The sequence below is a fragment of the Scyliorhinus canicula genome, chromosome 14 (genome assembly GCF_902713615.1).
Source record: "Scyliorhinus canicula chromosome 14, sScyCan1.1, whole genome shotgun sequence".
NCBI classification, from domain to species: domain Eukaryota; kingdom Metazoa; phylum Chordata; class Chondrichthyes; order Carcharhiniformes; family Scyliorhinidae; genus Scyliorhinus; species Scyliorhinus canicula.
In genome coordinates this window covers 141,604,173-141,628,601 of record NC_052159.1, presented here as the reverse complement: position 1 = coordinate 141,628,601, position 24,429 = coordinate 141,604,173, and the positions used below count along the sequence as shown (strand labels likewise).

Genomic DNA, 24,429 nt, shown 5'->3' with positions numbered 1-24,429 from the left:
TCTAATCAGAAATGAAACTAAAAAAATATCAGGAACTATGAATTAAATAGGTAACTTCTCATTTTATTTCTAAAGTTATGAAGTGACCTGCATGAAATCTTAAAATTGAACAATGCGGCAGAATTACATGTAGTTTGCTATTTTACCCCAATCCCACCCCAGGCAAACTTAGCCTTAGTTTGCTGCATAGAACGTGTTATTACAAAGAAATTGCACCAGGATGCACAAAGTAATTAATATCCAATCCTTACAAATTCAGGAGATGACACCAGGCCAAGTTGAAAAATCTATTCCAGTTTTGTAAATAATGCTGATGCTCTGAATTCTGTCAAATGACAGCAATCCTGTTATTTTCAGAAAAGTGCTTTAGAAAATCAATTAGAAAAATGTGATTATTAACCACTAAGTGTTTTGATTAATACATGTGGCCTCCCAAACAACGAGCAGCCCAAGCATTTGAGTGTAAATGTGCAGATCTTCGCAAATTTTAATTGTGAGCAAGTCTAATGTGCGAGCATTATTTAGCCAGAGAAGGACCAGCACTAAGACTGAAGTAAGTAATCCCTGGGGTGGGCATGGGGGTAAAATAGCTGTCTTCTCTTTAAAGGCTACATGCACAAGCCAAAGCAAATGGGAAGGGGGTTGTCATAATAAAGACTGAAAACAAAGCAAATCAAATTTTTCACAATTAACTTAAGAACAAAGCTGACAGGTTTGGTGCTGAGCATTTTCATTTCTTTGCTCAAATCTAGTTATCTGTCCTCTTTTATGCAAATGTGATGTGACAGGAGATGCTGGGAGCACTCAACCAAACGTATCGTACACAACAGGGGCTGCAGTCTTGCAGGCAGAGTCACAGATTAAATGGAGTGAATGCTGATGGATAAATGACTTGAGCAATGGTGAAGAGCTCATAAAGAGATTTCCAAAAATCCAAGGGAGGAGTGCAACAATCCAATTAACATTGCCCATACCTCGGCTCTCTCCAAACAGTGGAAAAGTGACACTTAGTCACCGAAGAAATATCTGCAGGATCTAGTATTAGCATACAAACTGAAAATTATCACTTGGCATGAGTTTCTAAATTCACTCCCTGTGGAACGTAGCATAAAAGACACTGCAAATTGTCCAAGTCTGGAATCGAATCTTAATAAACAAGGTGACGTTAAACATGTACAGTTAAGGATCTGGTGCGAGATTTTGTGACCTTCACGGTCAAGCATAGGTATATCACAGTATTCAGCATTTTAAGAGCTGGAACTATGGCCAAACACTTTGGGTGGGGGGGGGGGGGGGGGGGGGGAACAATGTGTCACAATGAACAGTATTTATGAAAAGGGACATGCCAACTTTGCATACACAAGGTAGGAGGCATAGGGGAACAGAGTGGGAATGGGTAATTAAGGAGGTTTGTATAGGTTGTAAACATTAGCAGAAACCAATTGGATTGAATGTCCTGCTTCTGTACCATAGATTTCATGCAACATCATGACTATGCAAAAATCTCTCTTACTCGGATATGGGTCACATTGTAATAGTACTGTTCAGGGAGATGCCTTTTTGATCATCGAATGTGCCACTGGTCATAGAATTTACAGTGCAGAAGGAGGCTATCGAATCTGCACCGGCCCTTGGGAAGAGCACCTTACCCAAGCCCACACCTCCACCCTATTCCCGTAACCCTAACTAATCTTTTTGGAGACTAAGGGCAATTGAGCACATCCAATCCACCTAACCTGTAACATCTTTGGACTGTGGGAGGAAACCGGAGCACCGGGAGGAGACCCACGCACACACGGGATGTGCAGACTCCGCACAGTGGCCCAAGCCGGAAATCAAACCTGGGATGCTGGAGCTGTGAAGCAACTGTGCTAACCACTATGCTACCATGCTGATCCAGCTGTGTTCCGATGTCATGTAGAGAATAATTAAATTTAAAAAAATAAACGCAGCAAAAAATAATTCATGTTATGTTTTTCATTTTTCAAATGGTTAGTTGGGCCAGATGTGGTACAGATTCTATTACTTTTTGTTCTGCACGGGTTTCCTCCGGGTTATGAGCAAGCATTGAAAGAAGTCAGTTGTGCAACGTGGACACTGAAACTACAACACATAATTCATGAAATAATTTATCAAAACCAGCAGTAACCTTTGTTTGAATGTCAAAAGATACATAGAAGGGCGGCACGCGGTAGTGGTTAGCTTTGCAGCCTATGACGCTGAGGACCCGGGTTGGAATCCCGGCCCTGGGTCACTGTCCGTGTGGAGTTTGCACATTCTCCGTGTCTGCATGGGTTTCACCCCCACAACCTAAGGATGTGCAGGGTAGGTGGATTGGCCACGATAAATATCCCAATTGGAAAAAAATTTATTGGGTACTCTTAAATTTATAAAAAAAGATACATGGTCCATATTCCGCAACGCTTGCACCAAATGTGCAAATATGCTCCTTTAATGACCTCTGTAGTTTAATACTGTCCAAATTAAGTGACTTCTCTCAATGCCTGCTTGTGACTTCAGGAAACTGCACAGTGAAAATAAAGTACAAGATTTTTTACGTAAGAGTTAAAATGACACTTGACCCAACTGATCACTAAATTTGAAAAATGAAGGCGATTTAAGTCCATAAACTTTCTTTTGCCACCTTCATTTAAAGTTATTCTCTTACATACTGCAGGAGGAGGCTGTGATCGCATTTTGTGATCATGAATGCATCTGCAAAAACCAGTACTGCAACAATATGACCCAGGTGAGATGGAGATCTCATCTTTCAACAAATGTTTATTCTTCACGATAGCGGCCCTCATTAATAGTCAATTCTTTCCAAATCGCCAATTCCAAGTCACTGGGGCACAGCTCCATAAGCAGTCTTAAAATTCCATTGCCTCATCCAAGCCAGGGATTATTAATGCACACGCCTCAACAGTCAAGTGCTGGTGGGCTATCTGATCATGGACGGCATCATAGCTACGTTAGGCATCCTCCTTACCTAAAGCTCCTCACACATGCATTTCTAATAGGAATCAGTGGATAACAAACAGGAACTGGAATCTCAAATCAATTTTATCTCTCAAGCAAGGACAGAAATAAAATTAAGTGTTGCATCGCAGCAAACATCAACGACTGAAGCATAGACTGGAGATTCAAACTGGAACACTGGTTCACAGGCACCAGTTACCACTGATTGCTTTCCAATGGCTTAGGATGTTTCAATTTGTAACCATAGCCTAATCACTTTACCCCACAACAGCAATGGCTTATTTTTAATTCTCTAAATTTTCCATTGTTTTTCATAATATCCCTCTTAAGTATTTGTTGGATTTTTTTTCCCCCCACATTATTTTGAGGGGAATACATGCCAGACTTAAAACACCTCAACTCCCACAGGCTGCAATGGAATGGAAGCAGTTCTCACTCCTCCTGTTCTTATGTGGCCTGGCCGACATGCGAATCCAGACCCACAGCAATATGGTTCGCTGTCAACCGACCTTAGAAAAGGCTGAGCAAGCCACCCAGCTGTCAGCAGTGACTGAACGCCACCGACTCAAAGAATGGTAACTTGAACAAGAAATGGTGGTGGCGTCGCAATCAATGCTCACATCCCATAAATGAAGAAATTAAGTTTCTCTTCTCCACCTAGTGACCCACTTCAAATTGGACAAAATGCACAATTTTGCCGGTCGTCTTGATCAATTGCCTGAGAGAGTAGCAAGGACAGTAACTTGCGGATCTATACATCTCTTACCTTTTTGATCACAATAGTATGGATTCCACTCCTCCCCCCTCTTTTAGCTGCAATGGTTAAACCAGCAGATTGCCAATTTAGGGTCCTGGATATGGCACATTAGTGCAGCATTCTGTACCTTGTAATAATGACACAGCATTGTTTATTTATGGCTTATTGCACCTACTTCTTATTTAATTACTTCTTTGCTAATTTCCAAGCTACAGGGGCGTTTCCTCCCACAAGTCCCTAAAGACGTGCTGTTAGGTGAATTGGACATTCTGAATTCTCCCTCAGTGTCCCTGAACAGATGCCGGAGTGTGGCAACAAGGGGATTTGCGGTGCTAATGTAAGCCTACTTGTGACAATAATAAAGATTATTTAAAAAGTACAACTTCTGCAAAGACTTCACATGTAGCACTTCACTCAATCTCACCCATGATGATGTGGCAAATCCATAAACAAGGTAGTATACAAGTTAAAAGTTCCCCACTTTCCAAGATGCTCTATGGCATACCCCACTCTTTGTCCAATACCTCAGAAACTTAATTATTCAAGATTATGGCACACATCTGGCGAGCGGCGGGAAGCCAGGGGCTGCCGATTTTAAGAGATATCTACACACTTACCTGCACTCAGATGATGCAACAAACCTTCCTTCCCCTTCGGCAGCCTCGGGCCTCCAGCGCCCCAGTCTGCGCAGGCTCCAGCGCGGCATAGGAGTGCAGCCCCACCCCCTTATGATGTCAGCTTGGGAACGCCCATTAGGGCAGGCATTTAAACAATAGATTTAGATAGAAAGCAACTGCAATTTTTTAACTAGTGTTTTAAAGGTATACAAACTGTTTTTGCTGTTTCTTTTAAACAGGCATTACTATTGCTGTTTGTTCTTCTAAAGTAATTTTTTTTAATGAATAAAGGTGTTTATGAGTGAACATAGGTTTGGTTATTTGTTTTAAATCTGCGAAGCTATTTAAATCTGCACTAGAGTATGATATAATTTGATGTGGCATGTTTGAAAATGTTTGTATGTTTTAATTTAGATTACAGTCATAAGATTTTAAAAGCGCCCCAGGGCGTATTGCTGTCACTGTCATTGTAACATTATTTTTTTTTGATTTGTGTTTATAGAATCACTGCAGTGCAGAAGAAAGCCATTCAGCCCATAAAGTCTGCACTGACAAAACTACCTCAGCTGCAAATTTCTTTCAATAAAATATATTTTCTCACTTAAAAACAGTTCTATTTACAAAGGGCAGGGAGGGGAAGAAAGAGCACCCTATCTAGGCCCAATTCCTCACCTTATCCCCATAACCCCACCTAACCGTTGGTCACTATGGGGCAATTTAACATGGCCAATCCACCTAACCTACACATCTTTGGACTGTGGGAGGAAACCGAGTAAAAGGCAGCAGCACAGTGGTTAGCACTGCTGAATCACAGCACCAGGGACCCGGGTTCAATTCTGGCCTTGGGTGACTGTGTGAACTTTGCAAGTTCTCCAACTGGCCGCGTGGGTTTCATCCGGGGACTCTAGTTTCCTCCCACAGTCCAAACCTGTGCAGGTTAGATGAATTGGCCATGCTAAGTTGTCCCTTAGTGTCCAGGGATGTACTGATTATATGCCGAGGATGGGGGGGGGGGGGGGGGGGGGGGGTCGGTGCAGACTTGATGGGCCGAATCGCCCCCTTCTGCACTGTAGGAATTCTATATTCTACCCTCATGGTTCTAGGTAACCCATGCAGACACGGGGAGAATGTACAAACATCAGTCCCCCAAGGTCTGAATTGTACAGGGTCCTTTGTGTTGTGAGGCAGCCACCGTGTTAAATATGTTTCTGCCTTGTTTACTTCAATTATCTTATTAATTTATAATTATCAGAATCAAATGTTGTGTTCTGATGTTTCAGTAAGGCATTTGTAGAAGCTTGTAAAGTTTAATATAAAACATTTATTAACAAAAATAATTTTATAAATGCAAAACTTTGAAACCAGTTAACATTTAACTTAATGCTTAACTATCAGCTGAACAATGACAAAACTACCTCAGCTGCAAATTTCTTTCAATAAAATATATTTTCTCACTTAAGCACAACAGTTCTATTTACAAAGGGGAAGGGAGAGAGGGGGGGAAGGGGAGAGAGGGAAGAGAAGAGAGGGGAAGGGAGGGGGGGGGGGAGGGAAGGGGGAGCAAAGGAGAGATAGGGGAGATAGGGGAGGGTTTTGACAGATCAATTATTAATTGACAAGCTCAACGTCCAAAAGCAGCAGCTGCTGAAGCTTAATGTCCAGGTACACATCTCCTCTGACGTCATTTCGGGATGTCCTTTGGCAGTACAGTCTTGGGGCTGGGTGAAGATTCGCTGCAATACCTGTCAGAAAGATATTTCACATTAGCTTACATATACCAACTAAGGCATTAAACCTTGTTAAAGCATTTGAAGTAATCACTGAGGCTTCTAAGGATGAACATTACATCAGGGAGACTCTCAAACAACTAGCTTAAAATACATTGCAAAATCCAAATGTACTATAGATCTGAATTACCTGGGAGGACAGGAGTGCTAACATTAGTGTCCTTGAAGGAGTCAATTGCACCAGCATCAAGGCCATGATCATTCGAAACCAACTCCGCCTGGTTGCCCATATGCTTCCGACTGAGCAGATTTTCTTCACCCAGCTCAAGGATCCCGAAGAGAACAAAGGAAGCTCTTCAATAACACCCTGTAGGCCTACCTCAAGAAATGCAACGTAGATGTTGTTTGCTCAGAGAGACCTACTTGAAGGAACCTGCTGATTGAAAGGTCACAATTCTTTGAGAACACCCGATGGTAAGAGGAAGTCCGGAAAATGAGCCTGAGAAAGGAATACCCATGAAGATGCGGCTCTAGGATCGGGCTCATCAGCCACGCAAGGACCCACATAACCCATTACCAGTAACATGGAGTATCTTAGGTGGACAATCATACTCATTAGCGAGTGATCATCACATTCTTTCCATTATAGTTCTTTTATTGGAAGTAACATCCGCATGACAAACCAAAGTACTGCTCTCACCGAACAGGCGGCGGAATGTGGCTACTAGGGGCTTTTCACAGTAACTTCTTTGAAGCCTACTTGTGACAATAAGCGATTATTATTAAGTTGAAAAAATAAAAATATATCTTCCCTTCATTTTATTTGCTTTTAAACATATTTATAAAACCTAAACTCGAATATAAAACATTAACCTATCAAAAAATGTCTCCCGATGTCTCATGCCTCAGCGAGACTGAAACTTTTCAGTGTAAATAAAGAGGTGTAAAAACTCACCTAAAATCAGGTAAGTGTTCCAACTTAGTGCTGGTACTGCATTTTTCTTTCAGCAGCTCCAGCGCAGCGTTTCAAACGGTCAAAAAAAAAAACCAAACAGGTTTGTTTAAAATCACTAGCTTTCAGAGCACTGCTCCTTCCTCGGGTGAGGAAGCTAGTGATTTGAAACAAACCTGTTGGACTTTAACCTAGTGTTGTCAGACTTCTTACTGTGCTCACCCCAGTCCAAACATCTCCACATCATCAACCTCTCAGGCTTAGGATCTCCTCGAGGTTAGCCAATGAAACATTCTAGATGTAACATCTCCTGGGTAAAAATCAGCTAAGTACTGTGAAACTTATACGAGTCTGAGATATTTGCGAAGGGTCCCAGGTAGCAGGGGGCAATTGCCTATCAGAAGTTGAAACTTCCCAGGCAATTCCCACATAGACCCATGCATCAGGGCTTCCACAGAGTCCTGGATCGCAACTTAGTCAAATGTCCAATCTCCGATGGTCCAAAGACAAGATTTGGCAGACCGTCATTGGTTGGATATCAGCATTAGCCAAATCCTGAAAGAAATAAAACACCAAACTGCAACATCTAAAAAAGTGTGCATAACACAGCAGAATTTACTTACCATTATCCCTTTGCTGCAAAGGAAACTTTTAAGTTAAGTGGTAATGCTTTTGTGGTTAAAGCTCTTTTGTGATTTATTTTGGTGGGGATTTGGAATGGTCTGTCTTTGTTTTTACATGTAACCAATTCTCTTTTATATTACATACGTTTTTCTTTTTCTTTTTTTTTTATATATATTAGACCATTCCATTTCTTTATTTTTTTTTAAACATGTCTCAAAAGTCAAAAAGACTTTGACAGAGCTGTTGTACAATGAATGTTTAAAATCAACCCTCAAGTAAAATACATACACAAATTGAACAGAAGAAAACCAAGGCTAATACATAGTAAAGCCTAAAGCAAACTATGCAAAATAAAGGTATACATAACTTTTAACAAACAAGAGCACTTTTCAGTACTTCCCAAGTTCTCTGCTTTATCACAAAGCTTAGAATGTCTCAGTTTTTCAAAACATCCATAAAGAGATTCAATGTCAACCTTCATTCCATAACAACATGGAACCATTTATAATAGCTACATTGAAATTTTCTTAGTTTGGTCAGATCATATGACCAAATCAGTAAATTACACGTAAAATCTTGGTATCTTTCTTTTAGGCCGAAGTTCAATGAACGTCTGTATACCAAGTTTCACAAAATGAATTTTAAAAAATGAATTACATACATGCCTCCTGTTGAACTAAAGCCGTAATTTCATTTCACTTCTTCCAAATGGGTACAGTAGCAACTCATTGTAGGGCTAGCCCTCTACCCAAACAGTGCTTCTGGACTAATACAGGCAATTTCACTACAATCTTTAGTACATTAGTTTTTTCTTAAAAAAACAAATCACATTATGATTTAGAATGCAGACAGCATAGCTTTCTGTAAGTAAACATTGGTCGCTCTCTGATCATCTCCGCCATGAACGCGATTCATTATCATCTTCTTCATCGTCGTCATCTTGGAGCAATAAGTCATCAATCAAAGACTCTTCCTGAAACTAAGGACAAAATCTCCCATTAAAATAGAGTGGGTTTCATTACAAGAGTACTTACCAATGAATTAACAACAATTGAGATGCATTGTGTAATTAATATATAGCACCACTTTTGTGAGCCTTCTGCCAACTGCAAGGCACAGGTCAGGAGCGTGATGAAATACTCATTTACAATCACCTCAAACGCTCTTCACCCCGCAAATCACACACCATAGCGATTTGACATATGTAGTCATTCCTGGTCAAAATCCGGAACCCTACAACCACTGTACCCCCATTCCCCCACAAAAAACTAAAAGAAATCTTGAGAGCAGTGAAGCTACAGTGTTTCTGTATGAGACATTGGGAGTATTTGACTTCAAAAGGAACTAATGCAATGGAAGCTAACCCCCACAAGCAAAGCAAGCCAAAGAGTCTGCTAAATTGTTCGCTCTGTCACTGAAAAGTTATGGTTTTATATGTCAAAAAAAATGTGGAACAGTTCATATGCCAGGCACATAACTACACTCACCATGCTCAGACTAAATTGAAATAATTGTCTGTACTGTGAATCAAAGATTTTTTTTAAATAATTCATTAATTTGTGCAACAGTACTGTGGTTCTCAAAGGTTATGCTAGCTTCATTTAAAAAGGAATATGGTCAAATATTGAACAATGACAGATGCCTGACATTTCAATTAGATCCTGCAAAAACAAATGGTTGGCTAACGCAAGAACTATTGCAGTCCGAAGCCTGCATGGTTTACTTGATGCGACAACTATTCCTTTTTTTGTGTGGCAAAGATCATAATGTGACAGCCTCTTTTAAACGGAATTGCATATCAGCTAATCCATCTCTTAAAAATTACTAATGGCTCTTCTTGAAATTAACAATTATTAAATGATAACGTCTTCATTTTATACAGAATTAGTTTTCAGTAAATTTGATGCCACAGTCTAAATGCTAGTTAATGCAATCATTTAAACACTCAAGAACTGTATTCTTGTTTAAACTTGTATGAACCATAAGGGCACAAGAAACAGTCTAAAAATATAATGACATGCCACTAAACTGACAGCAGCTAGTAGCATCAAGATAGGAATCAATTCCATGTGGCACCAAGGAGCTCTATCAAAACTGAGCTAATTAGGGGTTTAAAGGAAACCAGTAGTTGGGAGTCAAAACGTGACAGCTCACCAGAGACCTGATGACGGGCAAGCAATCTAACAACAATGAAGTGATCGAAAGATGAAGGAGAACTAGGATAGTGTATCATTGGAGACGCGTAAAAATTGATCCCATGTCTATAGATAACACTACCAAGTGACGGCATGCAGAGGGGAGGGATGTGGGGTAAGAATGAATCCTCACATAATGACTGCGTCTAGTGGGAAATGAACACTGGTCCAGATGATCTGCCGATGATTGAATAGGCTAAGAGTGGAACTAAGTTAGGGCAGGCCCATTAAGTTGTAGAATGGATTATAGGCACTGGAAGTTGTGATGCAGTCGAGCATGTCAAAGACTGTACTGAAGTATGGAGGGATATTAGGCTACAACCTTCTACAGATAAACATGGTATCTGACTTTGGCTAAGGCCATTTTGGTTGGGTGGGAGAGGCAGAAGACAGATTGGAAAGATCCAAATAGTAAATTGCAGGAGAGATGGATTCTATTCTGGGAGGTTATATTCAAGACATTTTATCTACTTCAATTGATATCCTGCAAAATATTTTGACTCATTTATGAGTATCAATGGCTTGCATGGAAACTGGCTTGGAATCATCATTGACCTGGAGAAGCACAATTAAAAGAAACAGGCAGCAGGTCAGTAAATCATCAACCTCTCAGTAAGAAGTCTTACAACACCAGGTTAAAGTCCAAGCGATTTGTTCAAAATCGCTAGCTTTTGGAGCACTGCTCCTTCCTCGGGTGAGGATCAAAATCCGAAGAAGAGTTCTACTTGTGAAAACTCCAAATTTGACTAAGCTTGCGTGTCCTCGGGTGAGGAAGGAGCAGTACTCTGAAAGCTAGTGATTTGAAACCAACCTGTTGGACTTTAATCTAGTGTTGTAAGATTTCTTACTGTGCTCACCCCAGTCCAACACTGGCATCTGCACATCATCAACCTCCCAGGCTTAGGATCTCCTCAAGGTTAGCCAATTAAACATTCTAGTAAAGTCTAGAAATTAAATTGAATACAAAAATAGGCAAAAAAAACAGAATCTTGTGTGTCAAGTCGATTTTGTTCCTGAAAATGGAGAAAAGAATTGCAAAAGGTCTAATTTGTAGCGTTGTACAATAATGCGCTGTTCACATTTTATTTTACAGTAACTCTGTGTTTTTAATGTCAACATAAAAAGACGGAGGCAAAAAACTATGAAAAGGCTGAAGTACTGATGACTGTTGCAACCTCGACAAAATTGAACACACTTGTGACACGCAAGCTTAGTCAAATTTGGAGTTTTCACAAGTAGAACTCTTCTTGGGATTTTGATCAGTTACATCCATTGAACACATTGTAACAAGACTCACGGTGATACTGGAACTGGCCGTCTGATTTTAAAACTAAGTATTTTGTGTCACAGGTTTTTGTTTAAGTGTTTAAAATACTCTTAAGTACTAGGCAGAACTACTTTATTTTAATGGAATAGAAATTAAAATCTGATACATGCAACATCCCCAGAACATGCAACATCCCCAGAAAGATATCACGGTTTTCCTCAATTTTTCCCCAGGCATAACTAATAACCTTCCCTGTGTCAAATAGGCTAGGCGGAACAATAAGTAGGTCCCTGACTGTTACAAGTTATAGAGAATCATAGAGCACTATGAATAGTGTGAAAAATCAGAAATCCCTAAAGCAATATATGTAGCCTAAAATATCAAGTTTGGATTGGGACAAAAAATGGCCAAGAGATGCAGATGATGCCTTCAACAAGCAATGCTAAGGAGATAGCTGGTTTCAATAGAAACAAAATTGCAATATTGTTTGCATCCTATACCAGACTCATCAGCACAGAACAAATGGTTATGTTTGATGATCTGGCTTATACGAGCTCCATGTTAATTTATTATACTTCTATGAGCTTCACAAAAAATTCACATAAAAATGCTTTTATTGGGATTAACTAGTTAATATCCCACGGGATTGCTGCCCACAGTGCAAACCAAAACTTGTGCAGCTCGCCCGTTGCTCGTCACATTCCACTTTCATCATCCCTTTTACCCTCCTCTTGAACGCTTCCAACATTTGATCATCTCTGTAAAAAAATACCCCACTCGCTACCTCAACAGCGAGCACTATTCATCCAACCAAACGTTTGGTCTTCTGTTCTAATCTCCCTCTATAGCTCCATGTCAATTTTTTTTAATGCAGATAATGCTCCTGCTAAACACCATAAGATGCTTTCTATGCAGAAGGTTTGCTACACTAATGGTACGCTAGATATGCAAATTATTGCAGTGCTTTTAATTGTCAGTTTTTTTGCAAACCTCTCTGCCGAGACCTTTCTGTAGACTGTACATCTCCCATTGTGTGTTTACTGTGCAATTTGTTTCAACTCTCACTCAATCAGCAAAGAAGAACATGAGAAAATTCAAAGTAACAACGCTGGCTGGGAGGGATGGAAAAAAGGGATTGGGCCAGAGAAACTCGCAGTAAAACATTGCTAACTTGCAATGAAACTTTTTACATAAATATTGAATGGTTGGGGAAAAAACTTCCCGAAGAAGTCATTTGCATAAGGAAAAATAACAAAAAATGGAAAAAAGTTTTAACAATGGTCACGAGCGAGGAGAGGAATGTGAAAGCTTGGTTGATTGCAGAGGAGGAAATGAACAGTATGCGTAAGTTGGGTGCAGATGTAAAACTTAGGGAAGACAGGATAAAAACGTTGACAGATGAAATGAGAATATATAGAGTTCAATGTTAGCTGATGAGCCATTTTTATATATCAGAGTATATCAGCCAGGAAATGTGGATCAGTGAGCTGAAAAGCAGTGAGGGAAGTGGGACTTGTTGCAGGACAGAATTCGAAGAGGTTTAGTTTTAGAACCATAGAGTATATATGGCAACCGTTCACACGGTCTGTGGTAGTTTGTTGCCAGGCCAATCAAGAACGAATGCCATTACCTGCTCAGTTCCCAACAGCCCACCATCATCCATTATATTGGAAATTCTGAAAGTAAGGTAGGAAGTTAACTGGGAATAAGTTAGAAAAATTATGTCTAGTGATTGACTGATATTTATTGTCACATGTACCGAAGTACAGTGAAAAGTATTTTTTTGCAGCCAAGACAACACAGTAGACAAAAGAATAATCGACAGAGTACATTGACAGTGGTGCATCAACAAATATTGATTGGTTACTGTGCGGAACAAGGCCAAACAAGAGCAGCATGGGTGTCGTGAATAGTGTTCTTACAGGTTCAGTCCAAAAGTAGAGTCATTGAGGAGTCTAGTAACCGTGGGGAAGAAGCTGTTCCTATGTCTGGATGTGTGGGTCTTCAGACTTCTGTCTAATGGAAGGGTCTGGAAGAGGGCAAAGTCTGGGTGTGAGGGGTCTCTGACAATGCTGTCTGCCTTCCTGAGGCAGCGGGAGGTGTAGACAGAATCAATGTGCGGGTGGCAAGTTTGTGTGATGCTTCAGGCTGAGTTCACCACACTCTGAAGTTTCTTGCGATCTTGGGCCGAACAGTTGCCATACCAAGCTGTGATGCAGCCAGATAGGATGCTCTATGGCACATATAACAGCACAGCACAGAACAGGCCCTTCGGCCCTCGATGTTGTGCCGAACCTTGTCCGAAACCAAGATCAAGCTACCCCACTCCCCGTCATTCTGGTGTGCTCCATGTGCCTATCCAATAACCGCTTGAAAGTTGCTAAAGTGTCCGACTCCACTATCACAGCAGGCAGTCCATTCCACACCCTAACCACTTTCTGAGTAAAGAACCTACCTCGGACATCCCTCCTATATCTCCCACCCTAAATCTTATAGTTATGCCCCCTTGTAACTTCTACATCCACACGAGGAAATAGTTTCCGAACGTCCACTCTATCTATCCCCTTCATCATCTTATAAAACTCTATTAAGTCGCCTCTCATCCTCCTCCGCTCCAAAGAGAAAAGCCCTAGCTCCCTCAACCTTTCCTCATAAGACCTATCCTCCAAACCAGGCAGCATTCTGGTAAATCTCCTTTGCACCCTTTCCAATGCTTCCACATCCTTCCTATAGTGAGGTGACCAGAACTGCACACAATACTCCATCTGTAGAAGTTTGAGAGTTGGTGCAGGTATGCTGAGTTTCTTTAGCTTCCGTAGGAAGTAGAGGCGTCGTTGGGCTTTTTTGACTGTTGCATCAATATGAGTGGACCGGGACAGACAGTTGGTGATGGTGACCCCCGGAACTTAAAAGCTATTGACCATCTCCACTTCGGAGCCATTGATGTAGACAGGGATGTGTGTCCTGCTACACTTCCTGAAGTCGTTTGAACTGGTCAGCCAAAGATGGCAAGAAACTACAGAGTGTGGTGAACTCAGCCCAACGCATCACACAAGTGGTGACAAAAACAGATGAAGGGTTTTGGCAGCACTGGCTAAAAGCAGGCAGGCTCAATAGAAGTAAGCAGTCTATGACGGACAGGATGAAGGGAAGGGGATTGAGCAAAGCAAGTCACATGGTCAAAAAGATTAGCTTGAAACGGATGGGATGGGAGTGCCAATTGACAGGTGATCTCAACGGGAGATGAACCAATTTGTGTCAACAAGGAAGAAGCTGAGTGTCACAGGTGGGTCTAGCTTACAGAACGTGAATTGTGATAGTGTATTCTGCATCAGGCTGATGTGACAATTCAATCAATGCAGCGAACAGACTTAAAGAGAAAGGAGCGTGAGAAGGGGGTGGGGGAAGGGAGGAAAGAAGTGGAGATGAAGAGAATATTAAAACAAAAGGTCTGGCAATAACTCCATGACAATGAAGATGTGTGCGTGTGAAATGAGAAGATCTATGATCTACTACTAAAACAGTTTGTCCAGTGTAAGTTGTTGCTATTGTAAGTAAAACTGACTACTTTTAAAGTCTATCAATCTGAGGTACTGTTGTAGAATGTTCCCATCCCCTCTATACACTTACTACATGCACTTTACTGGCAGTATTTCACAGGCAATAATAGTAACTGACTGACATGAGCTTTCTTTTGTACTATTACAGTCTGATGTAATTCACCCAAAATTGCTGCTTGCTGAAAAAGCTGGCAGACAATAATGGAAAGTGCTTTGCCAAAAACAGCACTTTATCTAGTCATGTTCAGGAATCAAGCCCCAAAGCATTTTACAGATATGAAAAATCATCTTAAATTTCCTTGATAGCTTTCATTGAACATTGTTAATGTGGCAAAAACGGTATTTTGCACCACACAAAATACCAACACGAAAAACATGCTTTCACACACGCATGCCATCTATTCATATCAACACCCACCTAACAATAGATGAACAGGACCTGTTCATACAAACTTTCCTTCATCATTTAAGATGAAGGAAATTAAATTGTTGGAGAAAAAAGTAATGGAACAACCACAGAAAAAATACAATTTAGAAAATTCAGAGTGATGACAGAAAAAACCAAAGACACGAGCAACTTCTGATTTCTGAAAAGACACAGGAACTGAATTTTGAAAATCACATTGCCCAAACGCGGAACATCAAAGGATCTGACTTTACGGCTCAGGATTGAGTGTGAATACACAGAGATTTAGCTGTCCCAAACTGCACACATCATATATTTACTGCAATAGACCAAGTAGCTTACCAGGAGAAATCCAGTATAGACTCAGTGGGAAGAAGAGTGCTTTTTCATAGTTACTTCGTATAACTCACACTACTACGCCCAAACATTAATAATTATATTTCAAGATTTCAAAGAAAGAGATCCTTCTTTATAGCTGTAGGGGCTTGGCAACAGGTTAATGCTGACTGGTGTGAAGAACCGCTTCTTGACTTTCCTGCGCCATTTCAATGGAGTTTCACACATACAGGAGGGATTCCCATCCTCGTCACAATGCACCTCAGTCTTTGAGCAAGTCTTCTGTGAGCGGCACGGCAGCACAATGGTTGGCACTGTTGCTTCACAGCGCCAGGGTCCCAGGTTTGATTCTCGGCTTGGGTCACTGTCTGTGCGGAGTCTGCACGTTCTCCCCGTGTCTGCATGGGTTTCTTCCGGGCACTCCGATTTCCTCCCACAAGTCTCCAATAACGTGTTGTTAGGTGAATTGGACATTCTGAATTCTTCCTCCATGTACCCGAGCAGGCGCCGGAATGTGGCAACTAGGAGCTTTTCACAGTAAATTCATTGCAGTTTAATGTAAGCCTACTTGTGAGAATGAAGATTATGAATTATTAATGAATATTTGATGTATACAGCCAAAGAGTTTCAGGATATTTCCCAGAACTTGGTAGAATTCAGAGGATCAGCAGGTGCTGCTATGTTGGTACACTGACTGACCCGGAGCTCTGTTTCCTGCATTAACAGGGCGCAATCCCCTATAAAACCTAAAGAAGAGTTATAAGAGGTGATACCTCCTAGTGAGAACGTTTGGTCAAGCAGAATCAGGTATGTGCAGCTGGTACTGGATCCAACAAAGAGAAATAAATCTGCAAAAGCCTGTTCGGACTCAACTGTGTCCAATTATGAGTGCCACACTTTGTGGAAGGGATTAGAGTGAGTACAGAAAAGGGTTCATGAGAGTAGTTCCAGGAATGAGGAACGTCAGTTACGTGCATTTGGAGAAGCTGGAGCTTCTCCTTGGAGAAAAAAAGATTAAGAGGGGATCTGACAACGGTGCTCAAAAGAATGAAGGGTCTGGACAGCAGCGAAAGCGAGACACCGTTCCTGCTTGCAGGAGATTGTACAACCACTCTTCACTTATTGAAGACGATTAGCAAAAGAAGCGACATGGACATGCGCAAGTGGTTAAGATCGGAATGGACTGCCGGAGGTATGGTGCAAGCAGATTGAATTGTTAGTTTCAAAAAAGAATTGGATAAGTATCTGACGAGAAAAACTTGCAAGGTTAAGGAGAAAAGGCGGTTGAGTGGACTGCGAGAGTGGAGAGCTATCATGGACACAGTGGGCTGAATGGCCTGTTGTGCTGCACCTATTGTGTGCTTCTATTATTCCTTTGTCGCATGTCTCTAAAATATATCTGAGTCAGTCCACAACAATTGAAGACATCATCAGAGTTGCAGGCAGTTGTATCATCTACCAACTAATCCTCAATCCCAGAAGTTGATGCACAACATGATTCCAACTCTGACAAGGGAGAGAGAGGACAATGCTTTGCATAATTAGGACATAAATCTCTGTACTTGTGTCTGGACTAGAGAGCCCACAATTAAATGTAGGCAGAATCACTTTCCAGCACATCAAATGTGCATGACATATCTTCTTCGAAGTCCTGTCGATTAAGAAGCTTTGCAATATGGGTAGACAGTGCATGCACCAGTAAAAGGCAGTTACTGGAAAGGCAGACTAGCAAGATGAACAATTTATGAATTAAGTAGGTCAATTGGCGAGAGACTTTGTTCAAAGTAACAATGAGAAATTGTTGCACAAGTCTAAATGAAATGCATAGGAAAAAGTGCACCAATGGGATAAATCTGCAACTTAAAAGAACAATTTATTTTATGCTCAAAATTTTGCACCAACAAACTAGCTGTTAAAGTAAATGAAATCCTTGAATTGCTGCCAAAGGAAAATCCCAAATCAGAAGGGGCATTCTGAATTTTACTTGCAGATCACACTCACTAGTTATGGCATTTTCAGCAAACTCAACGCCAAAAGTGAAAGTAGGATTATTTTAGCAGAACACTTACCTCCTCTTCATCTGCCTCCACATCCTCAGGTTCAGCAGCTGCAGTGGTAGCTCTAGGCTTGAACCATGCAAGTTGAAGGTCCTGCCCTTTGAATCGAATTCCATGTAAAGCAGCCTAAAATCCACAATGAACAGAGAAAAATCATATCCTTAACAAAAGCTTGAGGCTAGATTCCCAATACAGTAGTCCCCCGTTATAACGTGGGTGTTGGGGTCCAAGACAGCCACCCGCGTTACATCCGAGCCGCGGATCATTTTATCATTCAAAACTCATACGAACAGTCATTTGGAATTTTAAACTATATAAACTTAAACTAAACGCATATAAACGTATCATCAGCAACAATGCAGGGTAGAAGTGTGGAGGCAGGAATTCTGTAATTTGAGAAACAGGATTTGGACATCACAGATTTTGAAGGAGTACAGAGAAAAAGCCTCGCAACACTGCGCCCGGAGGCGTACAGACTGTTCGAAGCGGAGCAGAGACCACAGGGCAAGTGACTGTAGATGTCAACATCCAAGCTTTAAAACTGAGCCCACTCCCCAATGCCCGCGAGTAAGGGTTCCCCTTCCTGAATGCAGCCCATCACTCTCGCTGCTGTCAGCAGGCTTGTTTGCTAAAAATAATCCGCTCCCCGACTGGAAACCTGAAGTTGCCCCAGTGTACCCAGATTACTATCAAAACTCAATGCCAATAAAGTTGTTTGAGAAAGCAGTTGATATGTGAAGAGGAAATCTTAGGGAAAGCAAGCAAAGGCATTCTATTCTTTTTAAAATTGCTGTGGCCCTACACTTTTAAACTAAAAGTCATTGGAGTATGGAAAGAAATTCTACCAATAGACAAAAGAAAAACACATCCTCTATCCAATGCCTTACTCAGTTCCAGGCAGAGACCCATTGAAAAAAATAAAACTATTCAGCTATTATTATTGAAGCAGAATGAGAGCAGAAAGATTATCCAAACTTTGGGAACATCTCACCGTATCTCTGTGGTAATAAATGTTGCCTCTACATCTGAAATTTTTTTAATACTGCTTCTGGGCATCCAAGCACAAAACAAAAACTTGCAACATTGGGAAAGAACCCCCCCCCCCCCCCCAGCAAATACAGCATTGTCTATGGCGAGAGAGGTTACTGCCAATGTTTCAGGTCAATGATCTTTCCTTAGATCTTCAAGGTGTTACGCGTGAACAATTTGTAAGAAGAAACAGAGCCAGGGAAAAGGAAGCAAGAGAAAGAACAGTCTGTGATTAAGTGCAGGAGAGGAGATGATTAATGACAGGACTGATAATAGTCTGATAAAAAAATAAATTAGAGAAATAAATTATTTTCCAAGACCCAGAGGATGTGTAAATAGTTACAGCAGAACAGTCAGAGGTGGTGGGGCTCAGAATAGAGGAGCTATCTTGGGGGAGGGAGGAAATATGGAGAGAGAGGCTGAAGCATGCAATATCTGATAAAAGCTGAGACGGTGACAGTAATCCGAGATTTCATTAGGTCAGGTAGGTGAACCCACACCTCACCTCTTACGCTCTTACTCCAACTTTCAGCCTAAATTGCTTTGAAATGTTCCCTCCTCCCCCCGGCACCAGCCCACAATGTCCCCCAAACACTCAAAGCACTCATCCTCCACATTGCCAACATCTGCAATCTGGAAGAAAATAGGAGCTGTGGCTAACGTCTGAAGTTGTTACTTCCACTCAATTATCTGACCTACTCCCAGCTCTCAGTCACTGGTTTTCTGCAGTGCTGCAATATGGCTCAGCACAAGCTCAAGGAAGAGAACAAACACCGTGGGGCAGAATTTACACTTTGGGAGCAGCGAATCAGGTGCAAATTGGAGCAGTGTTCTGAATTGTCCGCTCAATCTCATTTGCACATCACCAAAATGCAGATGATCATACGTGAGGAACACTGTTTTCTGAAAGTAACACCACTATGCAGAACAAACTGAATTAAGTAAACAGAGGAATTTTAAAAAGGAAGTGCGCAACTCCCATCCCAGAACAATGCATCAGAGTAAACTAAACCAATTTGCAAAGGGCAGCGTATGAAATTAAGCAAATGCTCAACACTTAGTGGAAATATGCATACAAACTGAGTTATTTTAGGAGTGAGAGAAAATTTTTTCCTCCCAATAACAGAGCTGAAGACAGCATATTTATAAAACCGCCAATGTAACAGTGAAATCATATTTTGGAGGTCTTTTGCTGCAACTGGGAAAGATGAATCAGTAAATTAACATAAAAAATTTGGAGTACGGGCAGCACGGTGGCGCAGTGGGTTAGCCCTGCAGCCTCACGGCGCCGAGGTCCCAGGTTCGATCCCAGCTCTGGGTCACTGTCCGTGTAGAGTTTGCACATTCTCCCCGTGTTTGCTTGGGTTTCGCCCCCACAACCCAAAGATGTGCAGGTTAGGTGGATTGGCCACGCTAAATTGCCCCTCAATTGGAAAAAATTAATTGGGTACTCTAAATTTATATTTAAAACATTTTTTAAAAATCAAAAATAATCTGCAGTACGAATAATCATTGAACCAATCACAGTAAAAACTAAAACCTTAAATTAAAACGTAAACTAAAACAAATCAGTGTTAAAGCATTAGCAGCTTACCAGAATAACTAGCAGTCATAAGATTTATTGTGCAATTTCAAACTGCAGCATAATGTGAAATGCAGAAACAATTACACCTTCAAAGACATTTTTACATAAATTGTCCAATATTACAGTCCCCAGGTATAAATTTTGGATTTTCACATTCAAATTTGTAATAAATTTCAGGGGTCCATGTAGCTGTATATTTCTCAGGCTGCACTTTTAGCAGACTACAACTGAACTCGAGAGTACTGGTATTTTTGTATTAAAAAAGCAGCTCTACATTCTATCTGTACGATAATCCAACCATATAGAAAAGTTATAAATATGGAATAAATGATTGATTTCCAAGGCTCAAGACTCATAGAATTTACAGTGCAGAAGGAGGCCATTCGGCCCATCTAGTCTGCACCGGCTCTTGGAAAGAGCACCCCCACCCAAGGTCCATACCTCCACCCTATCCCCATAACCCAGTAACCCCACCCAAAGCTAAGGGCAATTTTGGACACTAAGGGCAATTTAGCATGACCAATCCACCTAACCCGCTCATCTTTGGACTGCGGGAGGAAACCGGAGCACCCGGAGGAAACCCACGCACACACGGGGAGAATGTGCAGACTCCGCACAGACAGTAACCCAAGCCGGGAATCGAACCTGGGACCCTGGAGCTGTGAAGCAATTGTGCTAACCACAATGCTACCGTGCTGCCCTTCCATTGAATCCCGACAGTGCTTCTGCACGTGCCTCTGAAAGAGCACCCTACCTAGGCCCACTCTCTGCCCCATAACCCAGGTTCCTGACACTGAAGCAACAGTGCTCACCATGCTGCCCACATCGATATACAACTCTAATCTCACCTAAAAATAAAATGTTACGCTTCCTTACCCCAAAGCATCAAATGTTCACATATGTATAACATACTGGCCAATCAACAAATTCTAAAGGATCTTAATGAACACACTATTATAGAAACATAGAAAATAGGGGCACGAGGCAGCCATTCAACCCTTCGAGCCTGCTCCGTCATTCATTATCATCCAACTCAATAAATAGCCTGATCTTGCTTTTCCCCCCCATCTCCTTAGATCCGCATCGCCCCAAGTGCTATATCTAACTGCTTTTTGAAAACATACAATGTTTTGGCCACAACTATTTCTTGTAGGTTTCTATGTGTTCCCCCACCCCCTCCCCCTATTTCTTCTGAACTCCAGCGAATATAATCCTTCTTTTAAAATAAATTTAGAGTACCCAATTAATTTTTTCCAATTAAGGAGAAATTTAGCGTGACCAATTCACCTACCCTGCACATCTTTGGGTTGTGGGGGCGAAACCCACCCAAACACGGAGAGAATGTGCTAACTCCACACGGACAGTGACCCAGAGCCAGGATCGAACCTGGGACCTCGGCGCGTGAGGTGGCAGTGCTATCCACTGCGCTGCTCAGCGAATACAATCCTAACCAACTCAATCCCTCCTCATACATCAGTCCTGCCACCCCATTTAATCTAGTCAAGTTTACGATTTCCACCATCATTTCCAAACTGAAATGATACTGTGGCTATAAAAGTTCAGGTGGTTTAATGAACCACAAAACACTTCACTGCAAATGATGGATCACACAATAAAAAGGAGATTAAACATTATTGAAATTGAATTAGTTCCCTAAATTGGCATACAAATGTTTTCACTGTTTAAAGAGGTTGGCACTCATTTTAATACTGGAAGTGATCTTGTATTACATTATAAAAAACATCTACTCACAGCCTCTGCTTCTGCCCTTGTCTTGTAAGTAATGACTGCATGGTGAGAGCAATCATCAATCTGACAATCCTCAATTTCACCAAATTGCTAAAAATTGAAATAAAGTTATAGACTTGTAAACATTAAAATTTTAACTACTATTTTTACAGTCACATTTCAGCCTTCCGTTTACTGGAGGTAATTAAATTAGGAAATATATTCACTAGAAACAAAAATGCTGTTGGACATCGCTTGAAACAAACTTTGTGCATAGTAAAACACTGCACTTGAATTAGGAGATTTTAAAATAACGGAAACATAAATGTCGCCACAGTCCCAGAGGATCATAGACTGCTCTCCCCTGCGAGAGTTGACTGGTAGTGCTCTAACCCGAGGGCCATCACATCGCAGGTGAGGGGCACGGGTGCAAAGGTGGGAGCCTTCACGCATATCCTTCCCCGATACGGGAATGCAACAGTGGTGGCGTTCGCGCGCGCGCGCACGCACACACGCGCACACACACACACACACACACACACACACACACACACACACACGCCTTGCAATGTTGACACGCTCCAACACAGACATCTGTGACATGCATGCGCACTGAAAGTTGTGACATATCCTGCATGGCTCCTGCGCAATTGGCAAAGAAAATGCCTGCCATAACGGTTGTGCTGTGGTACATTTGGCTGGGGAATGCAAATTGAATAGCAACTCTCAAAAGGACTGCGGCTTGTCATAAAATGTTTAGCTTAAAAAGGTGACAGTGAAGGTTTCCATGAAAACAGCTCATACTTGTATATCACAAGGTAGCAAAAAGCTACAAGGTGCTTCATGGGAGCATTATGAAACAAAAAATCCGACACTGTGTTACATAAGGAGACACTAGGGATGATGGAAAATAAAGTTTAGTCAGTCAAAAAAGTAGTTTTTAGAGAAAGGAGAGGAATTCTAGAGCTTAGTGTCCAGACAACTGAAGGCAGTGACAGAATTTGATCACTTGCTCTAGAAGCACACAAGTTTAATGCATGGGAGAGAATTCGCCTATCATATGAACCACCTCCACTAGAACAGAACTAAAATGAATTTCATTCTTTTGTTCCCTCTTTTTAGCCATGCATGATATTGTACTTTAAAAGTTTAACAGAAGTCAATAAAGTTACATAATATAGTGTGTGTGGTCGCACCAGGAGATCCACAGAGTAGACCGCCATTTGTAAAATGCGATTGACTATCATGTGTTTTTGGCACACCAAGTTAAAATTTAAATAGTATTGATTCATGTGCCACAACCAAATGTATTCAATATGATAAACAAAATACACCAAGGGAAGGTCTCCCCATTTGAGACCCACCTTGTAGTAAAAGCATAGATACCAGCTGCATGGGGGGAGGTTGACTTAAGTTCACAACATCACCTCGTCCCCTTTTCCCGGCACTATGCTATGAAATAGCCTCCTTTTACAAATATTTTTGCACACAAAGTAAGAGCGAACCTCCTGGTGCAAGGGCTTCTTCTTACTAGATGAAGGTAAGGAGCAGGGTAGTGTGGCTGGTTAAACATTGTCTTTTCTCTTTGGGGACATGGGTTCAAATCCAGCTTAGAATACCACAACTGCCCCCTATCTGCAGATATGTGGATCAGTTTAGAAGCCTCTACTTTATTCCTAACATGTTTTCCCTAATCCAGTGGTCATTTTGCCAAGCTTAGTCAATGGTTTGAAAAGGGAAATTGCGTAGCAACAGGTGCACACTACATTAATGAGATATCAGGACATACTAGCGGGTACTCCAAATCTTTCTTGGCTGTGATCAAACAGTGTGGCTCAGTACGACATCTAACACGCTGATTTCAATAAAACACATAAAAAAAATACTAACTGCAAAGTGTGGCAGGACTTCATCTTGGTCACTTTCCGAAAAACCAGATATATTCAATGATTTGGGGCGATGGTCCACTACAGAATGAAAAGGTACACCTCTGCCTCGCCCTCGATGTCCTCTGCCTCGACCTCGGTGTCCTCCTCGTCCCCTGGAGTGGTGCCCCCTTCCACGAACAGTGGAAAGGATCCCGCGTTTGGCAGCCTGCAGCAGGAATGTGAACACATAACATGATCAGACACATTTAGCAGGTCTAATGCTGGTTATGAAAACTACGTTACATTAGCAAAAAGTTAATCTTGTTTTGTAAACAAGCAAACCCTCCAAACCTGCCAAAACTGTTGGGAGTTCAAGAAGAACTCAGAGGCTAACAGACAGGAGCTGCAACAAAAGCTTAAGTTAACTGAATGAGAAGTATTTATCTTTCATATCAAAAAAACTTGAATGTTGGACTTGCATTAATTCCCCTAAATTGTTTGCACTTTTCCCAAACTAGATAATTTACTTTCAAAGTAGATAATTAAGAAACATGCTAGCCATTGAATGTTCTCCTGTTGTGCCTGTGCACCACTAATGAGGCAGAACTATTTCAAAACAGTGCACGGATGTCAAATTTTACAGTGATGTTACTTTGGCTGTTTTACATTTCATATCTTTAGGCAAGACCATCAGAAAATATGCAATAGAAATGAAGTATTACATGGTTTTCTGATGATTATA

General features: G+C 41.3%; 1 protein-coding gene across 5 annotated transcripts in view; it reads right to left on the bottom strand.

Moving 5' to 3' along the window:
* Nucleotides 1-6,902: 6,902 nt before the first annotated feature.
* The window catches only part of rbm26 (RNA binding motif protein 26), a 92,232-nt gene continuing 74,705 nt past the window's right edge, over nucleotides 6,903-24,429 (bottom strand). For all 5 annotated transcript variants that reach the window (XM_038817694.1, XM_038817696.1, XM_038817695.1 and 2 more), the window contains 4 exons: nucleotides 23,710-23,913; nucleotides 21,844-21,930; nucleotides 17,490-17,603; nucleotides 6,903-8,635 (listed from right to left, as the gene is read on the bottom strand). In XM_038817694.1, coding sequence (XP_038673622.1) covers nucleotides 8,546-8,635; nucleotides 17,490-17,603; nucleotides 21,844-21,930; nucleotides 23,710-23,913 — 495 coding nt within the window. In that variant the 3' untranslated portion in view covers nucleotides 6,903-8,545. The remainder of the gene's footprint in view (nucleotides 8,636-17,489; nucleotides 17,604-21,843; nucleotides 21,931-23,709; nucleotides 23,914-24,429) is intronic.